The 17994-nt window shown below is 45.1% G+C and overlaps 1 protein-coding gene across 3 annotated transcripts in view; it reads right to left on the reverse strand.

Moving 5' to 3' along the window:
• Positions 1-651: 651 nt before the first annotated feature.
• The window catches only part of CCDC28B (coiled-coil domain containing 28B), a 33660-nt gene continuing 16317 nt past the window's right edge, over positions 652-17994 (reverse strand). For all 3 annotated transcript variants that reach the window (XM_085648433.1, XM_085648434.1, XM_085648435.1), the window contains one exon: positions 652-1658. In XM_085648433.1, coding sequence (XP_085504559.1) covers positions 1604-1658 — 55 coding nt within the window. In that variant the 3' untranslated portion in view covers positions 652-1603. The remainder of the gene's footprint in view (positions 1659-17994) is intronic.

The raw sequence follows: 17994 nt of genomic DNA on the forward strand, positions 1-17994 counted from the left end.
CAAAAGGCCCAATATATAACCAGGGAGGCGAAAAGGTCCAATATATACTTTGGTGGCCACTGAGAAGAAACAGTAAGTGCAGAAAAGGGGCATCAGGCAATGCAATGTGCAAACCGTGTAGGGAACACACTGCGCATGTGTTGTGCTGCACAACAATATCTATATATAACATGACATCTAGAATTCTAGATGTCCCTCCCTAGGCCTGAGGCCTGATTAAGAGCGCGGCGGACAGGTGCTCCGTCTGTCTTGTTACAAGTGCATTAGGCTATAGTGCACTTGCGACAATGTGAACGGGATATCAGTCATGTTTGTGACAGAGTATCTCTCTGCCAAACTCTAAATCAACCCCATAGTTCTTAGTGTTCTTATATTGACTTTTGTCCCCAATAATCATACTCAGATATTGTGTAATTCATCAAAACAATCTGCTATGTTTCTAAATATATGCACAATCCAAGACCAATCCCGCTGGAAAAAATGGGCATAGAAAGGCAGCTCTTGGTTGACCACACATCCAAATTCTCCAAGGAGGGCCTAGAGGGCCCTTCAATCCACCACCCACCCCCCTCTTCACCACAGAGACCAGCAGCAAAGTCCTACTTACTTCAAACCATCAGCACCCAATGAAAATAAAAGCAAACAAGAGTCCACACTCTCAAAACAAGTTTATTTCTCAATGTCATTACACGGTAGAAAGCAGTAGCAAATATCAAAACACATCTAGTATCAAAATTGCAATTAGGGAGGCCCATTTCAGGACCCTAATGGCAGACGACAACTGTGCCTTTTCTAGTACCTAAATATATTTGCATGTCCTTGCACACAAACTATTGCACAGACACTGACAAATCAAGAGGTATGTTTGGAGGTAAAGTAAGGTTTGCTTTCGATAGGGCAATAGGATTACAGTAGAACTAGATTCATCTCAGTCAGGTGCCTGACCCTATCCCAGCGCCCTAAGCTTCTGTGGAGCACATGTCGAATGGGAAATCACGTCAACCTAAATGGTGTCCACTCACCAGTTCCTGCCTCTTTAGACTCCTTCACAGGCCTCTTTCCCCATACAGATGCGGACACTGCCGGTGATGTCCTGGATAGGCCTGGGCCTCCAGAGAATCATTTAGACATCGTCTTGGTCATTGATACCCCTGTTTCTGGGACTCCGCGTCCCTTCTACAACATCTGGTGCGATTTCAGCTTGCTCCTCAGTCTACACTATCGCAGGAGCGTCATTCCCTTATGTGCCCCTGGACTTTCAGAATTCCATTGCTAGAGAGATGAAGTAAGCAACTGCTGCACACACAAAAACAACAAATAAAACAAAAAAACACTTTGCTATAGTTTACAAATCCTCCGAGTGCACATACACGTATTTAGAAGTAGTTCCAGGGTAGGTTTCCAAAGCCTTTTCCAGCACAGCCAATTCTACCTCTGAAGACTGCCATCTCAAGCGCTGTCTTCAGACACAGATAGACACCTGTGGGACAAAGTAACGCCTTTTCAGGTGGTACCCAATTAATCCATGCGTCTTCTCCTCCTGGATGTCACTGTCCGAGCTCGTGGTGGCCACCTGGACTTAGGCGGGCTAAAGGATATACTGTTATGCCGGGGGAGACTTTTGGGGGTCCACGTTCTCCGAAAGGTGCAGTTTCTGTCTGAGTGATGAGTTAAGGAAAATTTGAGACAGACAAGTGCACTGAACATTCGTTCTGAACTCTTCCCCAAGTGGAGCAATGAAGCGAGGGTGGAAAGGCCTAGTCCTGCCACATTAAAACCCTCTGTTTTATCACTTATTCAAAACAGGACCCTCTGTGTAACTGTTCGTTGGGTATTCGACATGTTGTGATATTGATGGCTTAGAAGGTGCCTGCCAAGTTAAAACACAATGAAAACATAATGAAAACAGGGTCTCCTGCCTTACTGATGGGCGACGATGAGGCCTGCTGCAGTAGTAATGGATGTAGACAAGGTGTACCTTATCATGAAATGGGCTGGTCTGCAACAAAATTAGGTAATGGTGGAAAAATAACTATATGATTAGAGGAGAGCGCCTGGGCAACTGATCACCCTCATGACCACAGGGAATCTGTCATAGGACGTTATCTAACACACATTGTGAATCCAAGTAAAGGCACATTTTGAGCAGATCTGAGTCATGCAAATGATAGGAATTATGGCTCATGAGCAACCGAGACTTTGACGGAAGGGTACTGCATGCAAAGCATGTGCAAGGTGGAAGATGCCAGCACGTCCTTTTACAGTCTCAGTTTCCAGAGGAATACAGAGTTATAATTGTCTGCTAATACTGCTGGGTACCTGCTGTAAAGATGTAGGCAGGGCCGTAGAAAGTAACATGAGCTTCATGTATGTGCCAGAGCTGGGAAAGCCAGCAAGTCCATAGAGACATCAATCAGAAGTAGCTTCAAGAGCCATAGCACAAGCAGACCTATCGAAGGCTTGGAGTGTAAATCACACAAGAAATGTATTGTGGAATCACATCATGTTTATTCAGTATTAAATTATTTGATGTCTTTTTAGTGTTATACATGGAGTTACGTTTATTGTCCATTGGGCTGGATTTACTGTTCTACCCTACAGATTTAATAGAATATGAAGTATTGTTATTTTTCTTTCGTTTATAAATGTTTTAAACAAATCAATCTTTCTTATATTCATTTTTTTTGTTTTGAAGGAGGTGGAAATAATATATTCAACCCACCGAAACGCATCAATGAATAATTGTGTTAAAATCCACCTACCCTGGACATTAGTATGACTGATGAATTTCATAAAGGCTCTGTGTTATATTTGGTGGATGTATATTTGTCTAAAAATAGATTTTTTTGTCTTAGAAAAAAAACAATTTGTTTCCATTTATATGGAGTAATTTATGTCATGTAAATACATTTTTAATGACTAGAATAATTATTTTTCTAGACCTATGGTATTCTCATTAGCTTCCTTTGCTCACAAGTATGGTGGTGTATTATTCATTGAATGTATGAGAACTTTGGGATTGTGTTGTTAAATATGACTAGCGCACTAGGGGGAATTATTTGGTGCTTTGGTTTTAGAATCCTGTCTCCTTGATTAGAGGGGTTGCTCTGTTTGTACTTGATTGATGGTTAAATGTAAAGCAATATCACTCACTAATAGACCATGAACGAGTTGCATTATTGCACGTCTTGCATTCTGAATTACTTCGTAGTGCTCTCAAATTGGTCGTGCAAGGAAAATGAGACACTGAAGTACAGTGATTGGCCTAGGACCACACTATTTGGTCAAATGAGCAAGCTGGGATTTTAGCCGAGTTTCCTGATAAACTCTACAATTCAGATGGATGTTGCCTTCAATCTCCTATTTAACAGTGCTTTGTGTTCATCTCTCTCCTGGGCTAAATTAATACAGTATGTTTAATTAAAAGACATCACGTTAAATCTGACTATAAAAATTTAAAAATATTTTTGCAAAAAAAGTACACTGCTAGGCGAAAAGCAAAGGCATGAAAAGTTATTTTTATGTTTACATCTTGGTGTCCCCATTGCTTAACAAAAACAGGCTAATTCAGCAGCCGCGGTGCGTCCATTGGGGCGTAGGGGCGTAGCCCCACCAGCCCTGGACCCGCGGCTGCCGTACGGTAAAATACTTAAAATAAATGTTTTTACATTTACTTAGTTTTAGCACGATATTTATCCGGCGCCGCCGGGCAGCACCCGACTGAATCGGGAGTGCACAGGGGGGGGCGGGCTGCCGGGGCTGGTGACTGATTGACAGATTGAGTCACTGAGGTCTTAGTTGTTTTCCCGCATGTATGCTTCGGGCAGCAACTTGCCCGAGCATGCGCATTAAAGTCCCCAGGGCCTGGGCCCCATTAGCTAGTGGGGGGGGGGGTGCAGGTTTATGCTGGCGACAGTCCCTGACAGCAAAAGGGCGACAGGGCGAGCAGTTAGTGTGCCCTCCAAGCCAATCCTGGCGCTGCATGCAGCGCCAGGATTGGCCGGTCACCGCGCAGCACAGCAGGGGCAATCCATATTGGATGCCGAGCGTGGGTGGCTCAGCCGCCCTGCACAATGGCCAATCACTGTCTCTGACTTAATGTAGTCATGCAGTGATTGGCCATTTGCGGCGCGCAGCGCTGCAGTGTCGTTGGATCCGGTTCACGGTTCACTCGCCTCGTGGACCTCGTGGTGTGTGGACTAGAACTTAGAAGTTCAATCAGGCGTGGTAAGTAGTACCCGGCTACGGGCGGCCGCTGGCCGCTCTCACCCAGGCTGTAGCGTGCGGCTCTGCGTGGGGGCGGAGAAGTGTGACTGGCAACTCAGCGTGGAGCTTAAAAAGTGTGCTATGTAGGTAATCGAGCGTGAAGGTGTAAATGTAACGTGCGGCTGCTCAAGGCGGAGGTTTACTAAAGTGACATGCCGCCGCTTACTCGCCGTGAAGGAATAGAAGTGAGATAGTTCACAAGTGTGACACGCAACTACTTACGCACCTTGCAGGTTTAAAAGCGTGACATCCTGCTACAGCGAATCAAGGATCACAAGCGTGACATGGCTGTACTCATGTGTGAAGGATCAGAACTGAGATATGCAGCGTCTCAGCCTGAACGGGGTTCACAAGTGTGGCATGCAGGTACTTCCTCCGTGTGAAGGATCATATCCAGCCCCTCAGCGTGAAGGTGTACAGGTGTGACATCTACCTACTCCGAGCGCAGGTCTAATAGCGCGCAGGCAGCAAGGAGTTTTAAAAGTGTGACGACATGCGGCTAGTAGTCGGGGTTATGTTGTGTGAGGCGCTATTCGCATAGTCTACGAATTTAAATGTTTTACATGCCGCCTTTCAGTCGGGGTGAGGATTCACGTGTATCGGACACTGGCATCTCGTTCATTTGGGCACTTATCATCTCGCACTGTGCGGCTAAGGATGTGCGACATTTCCATTCAGTGACCGCCGTGAAGGCTGTGATGTGACAGCCTGCAGTGCTTGAAATGGAAACATAGACGTGCCGGTACTCTCTAATTGAAAGTATTGCATTTCTCTTGAGAAGTGCCGGTACTCTCTCCCGCTAAACAAAAAAGTGCCGGTATCCAGTACCGGACAGCCGGCCCATGGTGACCGGGATGATTCACTCGTTTTTTCAGTGGTGGTGACGGGGTGTTAATTATCCATGTGACGAGTGTTGTTGTCCATGCCGCAGGGGCGGCTCTAGGCTCATGGTGGACCTGTGCAGGGAGCGTAGGTAGGGGGCCCCGGAAGAGGGGGTCCGGGCGGGGCGGAGCTCAGGAAGGTGTTTTAATAAAACGTCCAGAAAAGGCGTTAGATGACCAGTACCTGCGGCTGCTCCTACCCTTCCGAATTTGTGTGTCATTTTTATTTTCTTGCAAAAACAACAGTTGATGGACAGAATGCAGAACAATGCCATACATTCACCCCAGTACAGAGATCTGGGCCTAAATCCATCGTTTGTTTTGCTCACCACACCACCCCAGTTCAGACATAGCCATATGCAAATCAACCTTGACCCTGTGCCTCATGGGAACAGTCCAGCCCGAACTGCCAAGCCATGTCTTCCCTGGACTACACAGTGAAGGACCAGCATACCTTAATGAACGAGTGAATTTCCACCAACCTACCAGGAAAATATGTTCCAGAACCATCTCCCTAGCAGCCACCCAATGCCCACCTGGCAGTGAAGACCTGAAAACCCTCCCCCTGCACCTCAGAGCCTCACCATCGCTCCAGCAGTTCAGGAAGGACCACAAGACCTCGCTGTTCAACTAACAAGCAGCATGATCCAGCAGCATGAATCCCACACCGCCTCGAGACCCTTATGTGTGAAGCAGCTGAGCTTTACAAACCCTGACTGATTGATAGTAATTACCCTTCCCACTACATGTATGACACATTGTGAGGACTAGCCACATATGGAAGGTTTATTTGAAGAGTGTTATAAAATTATAGGGTAGATCATGTGACCTGGCATACAAGGTCTGTTTTCTCAGTCCACTGAGAACAGTAGAGCCTAGAGAATAGTTCATGATCTATTTGGGAAGTGACCTTAGCAGGAAGAGAGTAAGCTACCTTGAAATCATGGCACACAGAGACCTGTCTCAGTGCGTCACTAACTGATCCTGAAGACAGCCTACAGGTAACCAAAGACTCGTCCACTTTACCACATTGTCAAAAGAAAAAAACCAATATATTTCATTAAGGTTTCTTGTATAGTGCCATATTCCAGCAACCAGTTCTGCTCGCTTTCAGAGCACCTATTAAACAAGGAATAATTACAGTGAGTCCTAAGGCTATGGAAAGGCACTAGAGGTTCACTGAAGCAAAATGAATGTGCAAGGAACATCCAGTCAGGAGACAACTTTAAAGCAGACGTACGAACCACTAGCACAGCGTACCAACGACCCCATGGGCTGTGGCGTAAGCAAGGAAAATGGCCCCTTTGGCTGCTGCTCAGGAAGTAAAATATAGCAATTATCAGGGTTCAATGGGCCCCTGAGGGTTTTGGGTCTCGGTACCACTGTACTTGCTGAACCAATGGTAACTATGCCCCTAGTATGGACAGAGAAGGCGCTTCACCAATTGCAAACTGAGGACTAGTTAAACTAGTTTTCTCTGCTAGTCACATGACAAGCACTAGAATGTAATTAAAGAAATGATCAAGAAGCCAGTCTCCTACCTAGGTCTCTGCAAAAGGGCATTAGATTGAGTTAACATGGGTAGGCACTGCCATCCTATTCCAGGCGTCAATCCATAGGTGCGTTGCATTTCATGTCTGCCTCAACACCATATAAATAGACATAACCAAATGCCAAGTACATTCGAACACTCGATGTTTTAAAAGATTTGTGCAGGCAGATCCACTCATTAGATCACAAGTATCAGCTTCATACTCTGTTTTCATGATTGTTGATAAGTAATTGTTTAATGAATCCTTAACATTTCGTCTAACACCTCGTACCCTGCTCTCCTCTTCCCCCCCAATACGACCGTGCCTCCCAAGTTACACCTCCAAAGGTCACCATGCCTCCCCTCAGCCACAAGTAAACACCGCCCCTGCACTCCTGACTCACTCTTCCCTCCACATACAGCGCCGATCTGTACCACTCCCTACCCCTGGCGCACGGTGACCACCTCTCCGACCCGCGCCCTCTCAGAGATGAATCGTGAGAGAGAGGCTCTCTCTCACGATTCATCATGCCCTCCCTTCCCCTGACCCCCAGAATACCTCCAGCTCGCCACCTCACACGGCTTACCTCCACCCAGACCCAAAGCACACACCATCTACAATAACATCCTCACCCAACCTTCCCCACGCCCCCGGCTCCTCACCCCCACGGGCTGGGATACATTCCTACGCCTGACCTGCCCTCCTCCCCAGGGCTCCCCACACCCTCGTCCAATGGCTCACCTTCCCTCGGGTTCACTCTGCAGTGGCACACGCTGACCTCCTCACTCCCTCTCCCCATGCCCTGACCCTCAGGCTGCTCACCTCGCAGCTGGCACCAAAGGTTGCACACTGGCATGCTATCCTCTGCAAGGCGGCCTTTCTTGCCCAGGGTCTCTAGGCGTGCCGGTGCATGGCCTCGGCCGGTCTGGGTGCTGCTCGCTGTACGCCGGGCATTGGTGCTGCCACCCCTCCTGCCGCCGGTGATCCCCTTTGCTGCAGGACTCGCGGGCACTGCGCATGCTCGCGCATGCGAGCCTCCGGAGTTGTCAGATCTGGACTATTAAAACAAGCTCGATTCTCCTGGAAAATAGTTCTAAACAAGGACAAGACCTACCAGAAGAGCCCGAAACAAGGCCGACCCCACACAAAGACGAGACTGGGTTAGAAAGGAAAAGAGTATAAGAACAACCATTCAGCGTGCATCACATTGGATTTAGCACGCCTCAGTCGTTCATGCGCCAAATCCCTGCCAGGGGCCGCCACGAATATGTATTGTATCCGATTCCTCATGGTGGCCCCTGGGGTTTGGTGGCCCTGTGCAGGTGCACAGCTTGCACATGCCTAAGGCCGGCCCTGCATGCCGTAGCTGTAATTTGTAAAAGCCAAGGCACGCTGCACGCATAATAAACAGAAGTCGGACTCGTTTCAGCCTGTGCCAAGGAAACAAGGTGCAAGTGAACAAAAGGAAGTACGCTCTGAACGTTCTGAATTGGAGTATGTCCATTTTACTCTGATGGTGCCGGACCTATACCACCGCTTGTACTGCAGCTTTCGTGTTTGGGAGCGAGGAAAGATATTTTTATTGGGTATCTTTTTCTTTCGCATTCATTTTGCCCATATTTACTTGAATTCGTATTCAACTAGATGCTGTCTGATGCTGCTTTCGTCTTGTTTTTTTTAGGTCTCGCCTACAGATTGCCTTAGTTGTCTGGGGAGCCCTTGTTACTGACAGAAACGCTCCCCCTCTTGGTCTTTTTCTCTCTCTTCCTTCCCTCCCTGTCGGCCATTGTCTACTTTGGTTCAACTGACTTTAAACACAGGCTTAGATAGTTGTCCATCAGTCTATTACGTATATGAACTACTTAAAAAAGTAGTTCACATCCACAATCTGGCTCCGCTTGAGGGTATATTTTTTTAATCACAATACATGGTCATAAAACTGTTATGTGCTACTGGGACGCTCACTTTATTTTCATATGCTTTTTAAAAACAAATCTTTACCTTTTTGACACAGGCATGTTGAAATTATGCAATCAAAAATGGATGTGAATGCATTGCATCATGACGACGTATGCATCATGATGCATATGCTGTGATGTATGCACACACATGTACATGGAGTCATCGTGGGTTCAACACGAGATTAGAGCTGTACATGCACAAGTGGCAGAGTCCATTGGCACGTATGCGTTGTGTCGTAGGTTCTTCTGTTGCACCATGAGCTTTAAAGCAATCATTACAAAGCCAATAGTTAAGGAATCTCCTTTGAAGGCGATACCTATTGACTTTGCAAATGCTTGATATGACAGGCACTCTGCTAACATTAGGTTGAGACTGCGCTGTCAGGTTGCGAAGTAGTATTGTGGGTGGGCGTGCTAAGAACATACAGGGGCTTGCAGCCTGCTCTTTTTTTACCATTGGTTGGCTTTCCTGTCACTCTCCTTAAGCTACTTCTTATTTGATGCCTTTTTTTCCAATCTTTTATTTGTCCCTACCATGCAACACAGTCTCTTTACTACCTCTTTAATTGGCTGGTTGCTATGCTTCCTCTGCTAACTTTTAGGGGACTTTTTTTTGGATTTTTTTAAGTACTACATTGAATTGCATGTGGTTTCCGGCTGACTCCCCAGTGTGCTTTTCGCCCCTCGCTCTCTCCGCCCATGTGCTTTTCTCCCTCCACCTGCACTTTGCCTGCACTCTATGTTGTTCTCTTCCGCCCGTCTTCTCTCCCTCTTTTTGCATCTCTCCATTCGGTTTGTTGTGTCCCCCTCCTCCTAGTCCCCAATACACTCCCCAACCTGCTCATTCGTTAATTTGTTTTTATAAAGTGCTTTTGTGCTATATTTTCAAATAACACCTTCACTCTACTTTTATCCATCTTAGATCAGTCATTTTTTAAAGGGTGTTTTTTAGATGCCCACATGCGCAGGCTTACACAATGACTCGATGGGTGTATCACTATTTGTTTTTAGCCTTATTGCACAGCAGCTACAATGCTGTGCATAATGGCAAAAAAAACATTAATGAAAAGCCAATAGGTCTTATTAGCAGGGTCTGCCAATGCTTGTTTTTAGGTCCTGCCTACCAGACAGTTGTGAAAAATCTGTGAGGTTACCAAGAACTTACAGGGTCATAGAGCCCGCCTATTACTTACCATTCCTTGTGTATGTCACTCTCATTTAGTTGCTCCTTATTTGAGCCTTTCTTTATACACCATTTGTTTATCCTTTCCCTGGAGCATAGCCTCTTTACCATCATCTTGACTGGCTGACTAGCAGCGTTCCACAGCACACTTTTAGGAAACCACTTTTTCTTTTTGAGCAATCACTCCATCAGAGTGCATGTGTTTTCCAGCTCTAGCCCTTCAGTGTTTTTACCCCTCAAAAATACCCGCCCCCATGTTCTGAGTTTGCTCTCTCTCATAGCTACTTACTCTCTCTTGTTTATTTCTCCCCCTGCATCCCAGATTCCATCTGCACTCACTTTGGCTGTATCCCTCGTGTTTCACCTGCTGACCCTATGACTGCTTTTGTCAGAGAGATCCTTTTGTTACTTGCAGTTTCTAAGTTAAAATCCTAACATACAACAGAGAGCTATTAACTGTCATCTAAGAGCTGGATGCAAACTGCAAGGAAAAAATTGGAGCGTTATGTTTTTTCCCCACAGTCTTTGTTTCATTACCCTACTGTTTCAAAAATAAATTGTTATCTTTTCATTTTCAGCACCTGACAACCTGAAACATTACCGCATTTTGGGGCAATTTTCCAGCAAACAACAAGAGGACCCCAACCTCCTTTGCTGCTCTCTCACCCGACCCCGGCTACAACCCAGCAAACACCAGTGTTAAAGGTAAGGAAACTGATGCTATATATTTTTTTTACATGGGAGTTAGGGCTATGTATGTATGTGGTCACTCTCAAGGCCCTCAAGCAGTGTCTTTCAGTGCCTCCAGCAACCACTATGGCACAGAGAGGCAGGAGGCAGTACGGCTCTATTTTTAGCAGTCATTTGAGATGTATTAGGATAATGCACAAGATATATGTATAATGTATTTATACTGAAATTTGATATTATTGCACTGCACCTTATACGTTGTACTTTGATTATGGACAGGTTTCTTTAATATATATATTGGTAAGGCCAGCAACACACCATCATGAATACAGTACAAGAGCTGATTACAAAGTCATTCCAGTCACGGCCACTTGAACAAAAACTACAGATAAAACAATTAGGACCTCATCAGCCTGAAATAAACCTACAGCAAACTACCCAGGACAGAGGAAAAAAGTCAAAACGTACATTCTCAAATGCCTGGTACACAAAAGCTGATTGGCTTACAGGGTGCCCTATAAGAAATTCTCTGTTCTGCTTCCCCTGCTTGCTGTTTGGCGGTGACTTTTCTTGGACACGGCAAGGAATGGTCGACCTGAAGCACATCGCTGAAAAAATAAAGAAGCATGCGCTCACAAGAAATCATCTGGAAAACCTGACAAGACTGGGAATGTTGGGGGAAGACGCACCAATTGAGCAGCAGATAAATGATGCGTATCGCAAATCCATTCAAAAACACAATGAAGCTGTTGATAAGAACAGACAAAATCTATCCAAGATCATTGATTGCATTCGTTTCTGTGGTGCTTTCGAACTGGCATTGCGAGGCCATGACGAATCAGAAACTTCCTCAAAACCTGGGATCTTCCGAGGCCTAGTGGATTTAATGTCAACCATAGACCGGGATTTGGAAAGACATTTACAACATGCTACAGTCTTTAAGGGCACCTCTAATACAATACAAAATGAACTCCTTGCCTGTATGCTCGAAATTATAAGAAGCCATATTGTGCAAGAGTTGCGAAACACAGACTTTGTGGCTATTCAGGCTGATGACACCACTGATGTGTCCACTCAAACACAGTCCGTGTTAGTGTTTCGGTACCTTGACAGTGACAGAAACGTTGTGGAAAGATTTTATGGCTTCACGCATTTAAGTGACTCTAGTGCAGCAACCATCACTGAAGCAATACTGTGTCAACTGGACTTAATTTTCCCGGACCTGCCTCAAAAACAAAAACGTATCGCACAAAGCTATGATGGTGCGTCCGTAATGAGTGGAAGCCTTAGTGGAGTACAGAAACGAATTCGAGATGTGTACCCTAATGCTCATTTTGTGCACTGTTACGCCCACCAACTCAATCTTATTATGCAACAGGCGGTATCAAAGATCAGAGAGACACGAGTTTTCTTTCAGGATATCGGAGGCATAGCAGCATTCTTCACACGTTCCCCCAAAAGAACAGAAGCCCTTCATGAGATTGTGGACAAAAGCGTACCAAGGGGATCCTCAACTCGTTGGAACTTTCACATTCGTACAGTCAACTTAATCTTTGAACAGAGGGAGGGCCTTGAGAAATGTTTTGTCGCCATAGCATCCAGAGCAGACTTTGATCACACAAGTCAGAGTGAAGCCCATGGCTTTATTAGAACACTACAAGACAAAGAGTTTCAGTTCTTACTGTTTTTATTTCATGACATAATGATTCCTGTTGATGTGTTATACGATCAGTTGCAAAGAAAAGACCTAGATACTGTCTCTGTGAAAGCCAATACATCTGCATTTGTACAACAGATTATGAAAGTGAGAGATGGGGTTGAAGATTTAGAGAGCAAACTGCCGGAGCATTCTATTTTTGCAAACCGCAGACAAAACATCACCTCTCTGGTTCGAATTGGAAAGGAGATATGTGACATTGTAATTGTGCAGGCAAAAGAACGTTTTTCATTCACAAAACATTTGGTGAGTGCAACTTTATTGCAAAGTGAAGAGTTTGCACAATATGATGAATCCTTCCCTGAGCGTGCTCTGAATCAGGCTGTGGAAGCATATCCTATGCTCAAAAAAGGGCAGCTGAGAACTGAGTTAACTGTACTCTACGGAATGCCTGTGTACCGGAAGGCCACAAGCACCTTGACTTTGCTGAGTTTAATTCATAAACTGCATATGAAAAACTCACTTACAGAGACAGTGACTTTACTAAAAATGGTGATTACGACTCCAATGACAACAGTAGAAGCTGAACGATGTTTTTCAGCCTTAAAGCGCATAAAGACATTCCTCAGGAACACCATGCTAGAGGAAAGACTAAATGCTTTGGCGATGCTATCTGTAGAGAGCAAGCTTGTCCAAAAGATACCGGACTTCAACATGAAAGTAATTGACAAGTTTGCTACACTGAAAGACAGACGTGCGGATTTCATTTACAAAAAGTGAATGCTGCTACTTGTTTGTTGAATACAAAAAATTCTGATTGAGGTAAGAAATGCATTGTTATCTCTGTTTTTAAAAGTTTTGTAGTATTTGTTCTATTTGGAGACTACACAGATTTGCTCACCTTTGTTCACTGGCCGGACCTGTCTCCCGCAGGGTGAACGATTCGTTGCTTGTGTTGCCTATCAAACCTTTCCCCTTGGCAAATTGCGAAAACCTTTATACCATTTATATTTGGGCTACTTGCGTGGACCTATGTGAAGTGTGTGTACAAAGCTCAGCTCAACCAGAATCACGGTAACAGCGCATTGCGCTGCCTCTTTTATATTCAGTATATTGTAAGACTGTTTTTCTTCCCCCGCCTTTCCTTGTTTTGTTTCCCTGTTTTCCCCTTGCTTGCCATTCGTTACTCTAGAGTCTAATATTCAGTATGTTGTAAGACTGTTTTTCTTCCCCCGCCTTTCCTTGTTTTGTTTCCCTGTTTTCCCCTTGCGTGCCATTCGTTACTCTAGACTCTAATAGAGTCGGAAGGCCGTAGGGGAAGACTGTGGACTTTTCTTCAAGTTCCTGACGCTCCTGCGGAACGAGCCTGGCAACCATTACACTGCTGTGCAACTTCTTCTACTCTTAGAGCTGAGATTTCCATGAGTCTTATAGTCTGAATTCAGCACCTGAGCATAATAGGACAGAATGTATGAAGCTCTGTGGTAATACTGAATAAGCAGCTACCTATGTTATGCCATCTATTAATGTAATAACTGCACTTTCACAATTGCTTTATTAACCTTCCTGCTTTCTCAAATTTGCTTGAAAATGCACGATTTTTCTTCTTTTTTTTCAAAATTTTCTTGGGGGGGTAACCCCCCGAAAACCCCCCTTTTGGGGTTCGGGCTCGCTCGCTTCGCTCGCTCGCTAGGGTGCTGTATGCTAATTCGTTTGCGCCTCACCACTTTAAAATCTCACCCACCGCCCCTGTAATTCAGGGGCGGCTGAACCCCTCAATGACGGCAACTGATTAGGAAAACAAAGCGGTCTCCAGATCCAACAGAGCTCCATTGGCTACAGGTCTGTAGGAGACATATAAGAAGTGCAGCTGGTTAGAGAAAGACACATTCATATGGACATGTTCTGCTTTCAGTGCAAGAAGAAAAGCATATTTTCTATAGAAGCTCAGATATATATTTAATTTTTGTATTTCTGAAACTGCATTAGCGAGAGAGAATGGGGGCTGGTTGGGGTGCTTGGCATGTCTCCATTTTGAAGGTAGTCTACATGGGACAAGGACCGAACCTAAGCCAAACAGAAGTCTCAAAGCAGCCTCAGGTCTTGCTTTGCTTGCCCATCACTAGTATGCACGAATTACATGTTTCTTTTAGCTTCAGTTAATTAGGTGCATGTGTTCCATCCTCTTTATGCAGTATGCGTGTTTATTGAGCTCCAACTTACTCAACATTTCTATAATGCGTATATGTTGTGTAAACCATTTACGTCAAGGTATAAAATAGTGAACATTTTTACCTATGTATAATGTACATTTTGCAAATTTAGAAATAGTACGTGTTCAGGTGGTATGGACTGTACTGAACGCTTATGTAAACGTTATTGTTTGGTGCACTATTTCTAACGGCCTATGCACGAAACGAATCAGGACTGCGCACTCAACCGAACTTGAAATAAGTGAAATTAAAGGCACTGAATCATGCAGCAGAGGACTGGCAATCAAAACCATCAGAAAATGAACAATGAAAGACAGCACAGTGACAATGAAAGAAGAGGATGGATAAAGAAACAGAAGAGATAATGGAAGGGAGACAAGGAAAGAGAAGATATTGACCATAAACGTTCTTAGCTTGAAGATGGATCTAAATTCTAAAATGTGTCATTTTGAAGGCTTAAAAAAATCTGGAGGGGGAAATTACTCCCCAGGAAAGAGGGTGCTCTGGGACTCAGATTCATGTCTCCCTCTGGCGAAAAGGTCCCCCGGTGCCATACAAAATGCCTCTCACAGTCGTGACACAGGAGGTGTGTCCCTTCAGCAGCCAGTGCTTGTTTACAATGATGGCAGGGCAGGAGCTGCATCGCACCGGTGTGAGGACAGGCAGCGTTTTGGAGGATGGATGTGAGGAGAAATGAGAGGCAGCTCTAGGCCTCTGGTGCAGCGGTCCGGGTTGGGGTCTCCGTTTACTAACTCTGCATGGCCCTCCCACCCCTGGAGCAGGGGTGATGGCTGTCGGGTTTTCACTGCCCTGATGTGCGTGCTCTTAAGCTCTCTCTACGCAGACTCTCAAACACAAACCTTCCAGGGAAGGAACACGGGACAGGACTAGTGGCTGCCACTCCTAACCTCCTTTCGGTACCCCTGGCACTTCCCTCGGTACCCCCGGTTCAGGGATGGATGGCGGACACAGGAACAGAAAGAAAACACAACTCAAAGAGGCCTCTTTAGTTTCAGACGTTTCCACTCACTGCCTTTCTCCCCACTCACTGCCTTTCTCCTAAATTATCATCATCATACTGGAGGGTAAGAGTGGGACAAGGGGTCAACTCTTCAATGTAGCCAGGTCCACTGCTTGCTGGGTTTGTTGCTTTCACTGCCCTGTCATTTTGGAGAATCTACATGGATGAATGTCTTTTCTATTTCTCTTGCTTTCGAATCCTCACAGCTATCCAGCCTGCTTTTTATGTCTCGCCTGAGCCAGCGCTTTAGCGCTGCTCTGGCGAGAGCTTTAGTAAGCGGGGATTTAGAAGTGCAGACTGGTGCTTTTCAGACCTCCAAATACAGTGCATGTGTGCCGGGCGCGCGCACCATTTGTCAGCCTGTGTGATCACTTTCACAGCCGCTTTGATGTTCTCAGTGAGCCGCGCGGCCACTGAGAACATCAAAGCGGCCGCAAAAGTGCTCACCATTTGCCACTCCCTCCCTTATCCCACTTCCTGCTTTTTATTTTATACTTGCCTCGTTCCTCCGTTGTCCCTTTGTAGCCCTTTTCGTTTGTTTTATTACTTTCTGCAGTCTGGCTCTCTTATCTTTTAGAAGGCCAGTAACTTCACCGAAGGATAACGTAAAGTTCACTTAAAATGTAATTCTTCCTCCTCGCACTGCTACTAGCCCTCCTCATCGCACTGCCCCCACTTCTCTTCTCCCTCGTCAACACACTACTGACCCTCTCTTGTTTAATTAGTAGAGCGTCCATAAAAGCGCCACATTCCGCGCTTTTTTTTGTCTTGCAGCACATATATATTGACAACTTATCACAGAGAGAAATTAAGTGATTTTCCCAGAATCACAAAATGTTACAAAGCAGAGACTCGAGCCGGGATCTCCCGCTCGAGTCAGCAGTGCCATAGCCTCTCCATTAATACTTGTTTTATTTGTAATGTTTGCTTGCTCTTCGCCATAGGCGTGGTTACAAAAGTGCAGGTAGGCGCCTTTGCAGAAAAAAATGTGAATCCGAGTCGGGCTGCTGAAGTAGACATAATCAAACGATGCCCTTTTGACAAGATAGCAGGGCTAGCCAGTGGTGTGACGTCACCAGCGCAGCTCACTTTAAACAGCTGAGCAGCTTGTCAGAAGCATGCAAATAGTAGAAATGTTGCATTTCGAACAAGAAGGGCAAGTAGGAAATCACATGTGGGCAAAGCACAAAAAGGTCATGTATATTAAGGTGCTTACAATAAACCATTTTTGCTGAGGGAAGAAAAAAAACTGAACGGAATCACAGGCCTCATTCAGTGCTGCCGCTGGCCACCGCTTCTCCTTGGCCACATAATGCAGGCTGCTTCAGGTTTTACTCCATCTCTTAAGTAATTTGCCTATAGAAAGCCATCTCTGTCTCGCTCCCAGTTTTAATTTGTTTCTCTGTGTGCGCGCACGCGGCTCTACTTATCAGTGCTTCTCACCGGCGCTTTCCACTCCGAGGAGCTTCGCCAAGGTCTCAGATTAGCTGGTGCCTGACCTTTCACGGGTTTGTACTTTCCTGGAATGTTAAACTTTAAGCAGGATTACTTGGGTGGATATTTAAAGGAATTGACTTGTGCCAGCTTTGACTTTTAGCATTAGAGGGAGTGACTTTTTAATTTGCCAGAACAGATTCCAGTATTGTCTACAGGCTATTAGTGCTTTTGTCCGCAAGTTATTAAAGGCACAAAGGGCACGGGGTGGATGCAATTAATAACAATCATGGGTTTGCTTTCCCCCACCTGATTTAGGTCTTTGATGATCTCTTTATGGCACACAAACACACAAACACACACACAACCACACACACAAACAACCACACACACACAAACACACAACCACACCCACACAACCACACCCACAAACAGTTTTTTGGGCTGTCAGCATAAATACGCTGTCAGCAAACACGATGAACACCTCCGGAAAGTTTGGGAAGTCACCCCCAACTTTGAAACCACTTTCTGTTGCCGAGTGTGTGCTGTACACATGGCAATACCTTGACACAGAGGACTGTTGCAAGGAATGGTTTGAGCCTCGGAGGCTGACAGACCTCAGTCTGTGCTTTAATTCACCCCGTCTTGGCGCTGCATAAAAACAGGGTGCCCACTGTCCAGCATGAAGTGAGACATTGTGATAGGGGCTGGAGATGCTGTTTAGCAATCTGCTTAGAACATTGTGTTTCATTTAGGGCATTAAACATAAAGGAGCACTGGCAACGCTGATAAAATGGATTTCATTTTGTGTAGTGACTAAAACTTTTAAAAAGCCTGCAGTACTGAAACAAGCATTTGCAATGCAATAGGTCTCGCATTTGCAAAAGTTTCAGCTATTGTCATTGTTCATGACAATGCCTTTTTTATCTATTTTATAAAACAAACATATAAATAAATGGCATTATCATTTACAATGCCAATAGCTAGTGTTGCATTATTATTAGCAATGCCAACTGCTCACACTTTTATAATGCGAGACCTATTGCATTGCAAATGCTTGTTAGAGGCAGTTGTCCGCATGCTCTATTCAGTATTTATAAATAATAATTAAGACCCCATTAGAGAAAAAAGGGAAAAAAAAAGTTCCATTTTATTG

Source organism: Triturus cristatus, chromosome 3_2 (assembly GCF_964204655.1).
Source record: "Triturus cristatus chromosome 3_2, aTriCri1.1, whole genome shotgun sequence".
Lineage (NCBI taxonomy): Eukaryota > Metazoa > Chordata > Amphibia > Caudata > Salamandridae > Triturus > Triturus cristatus.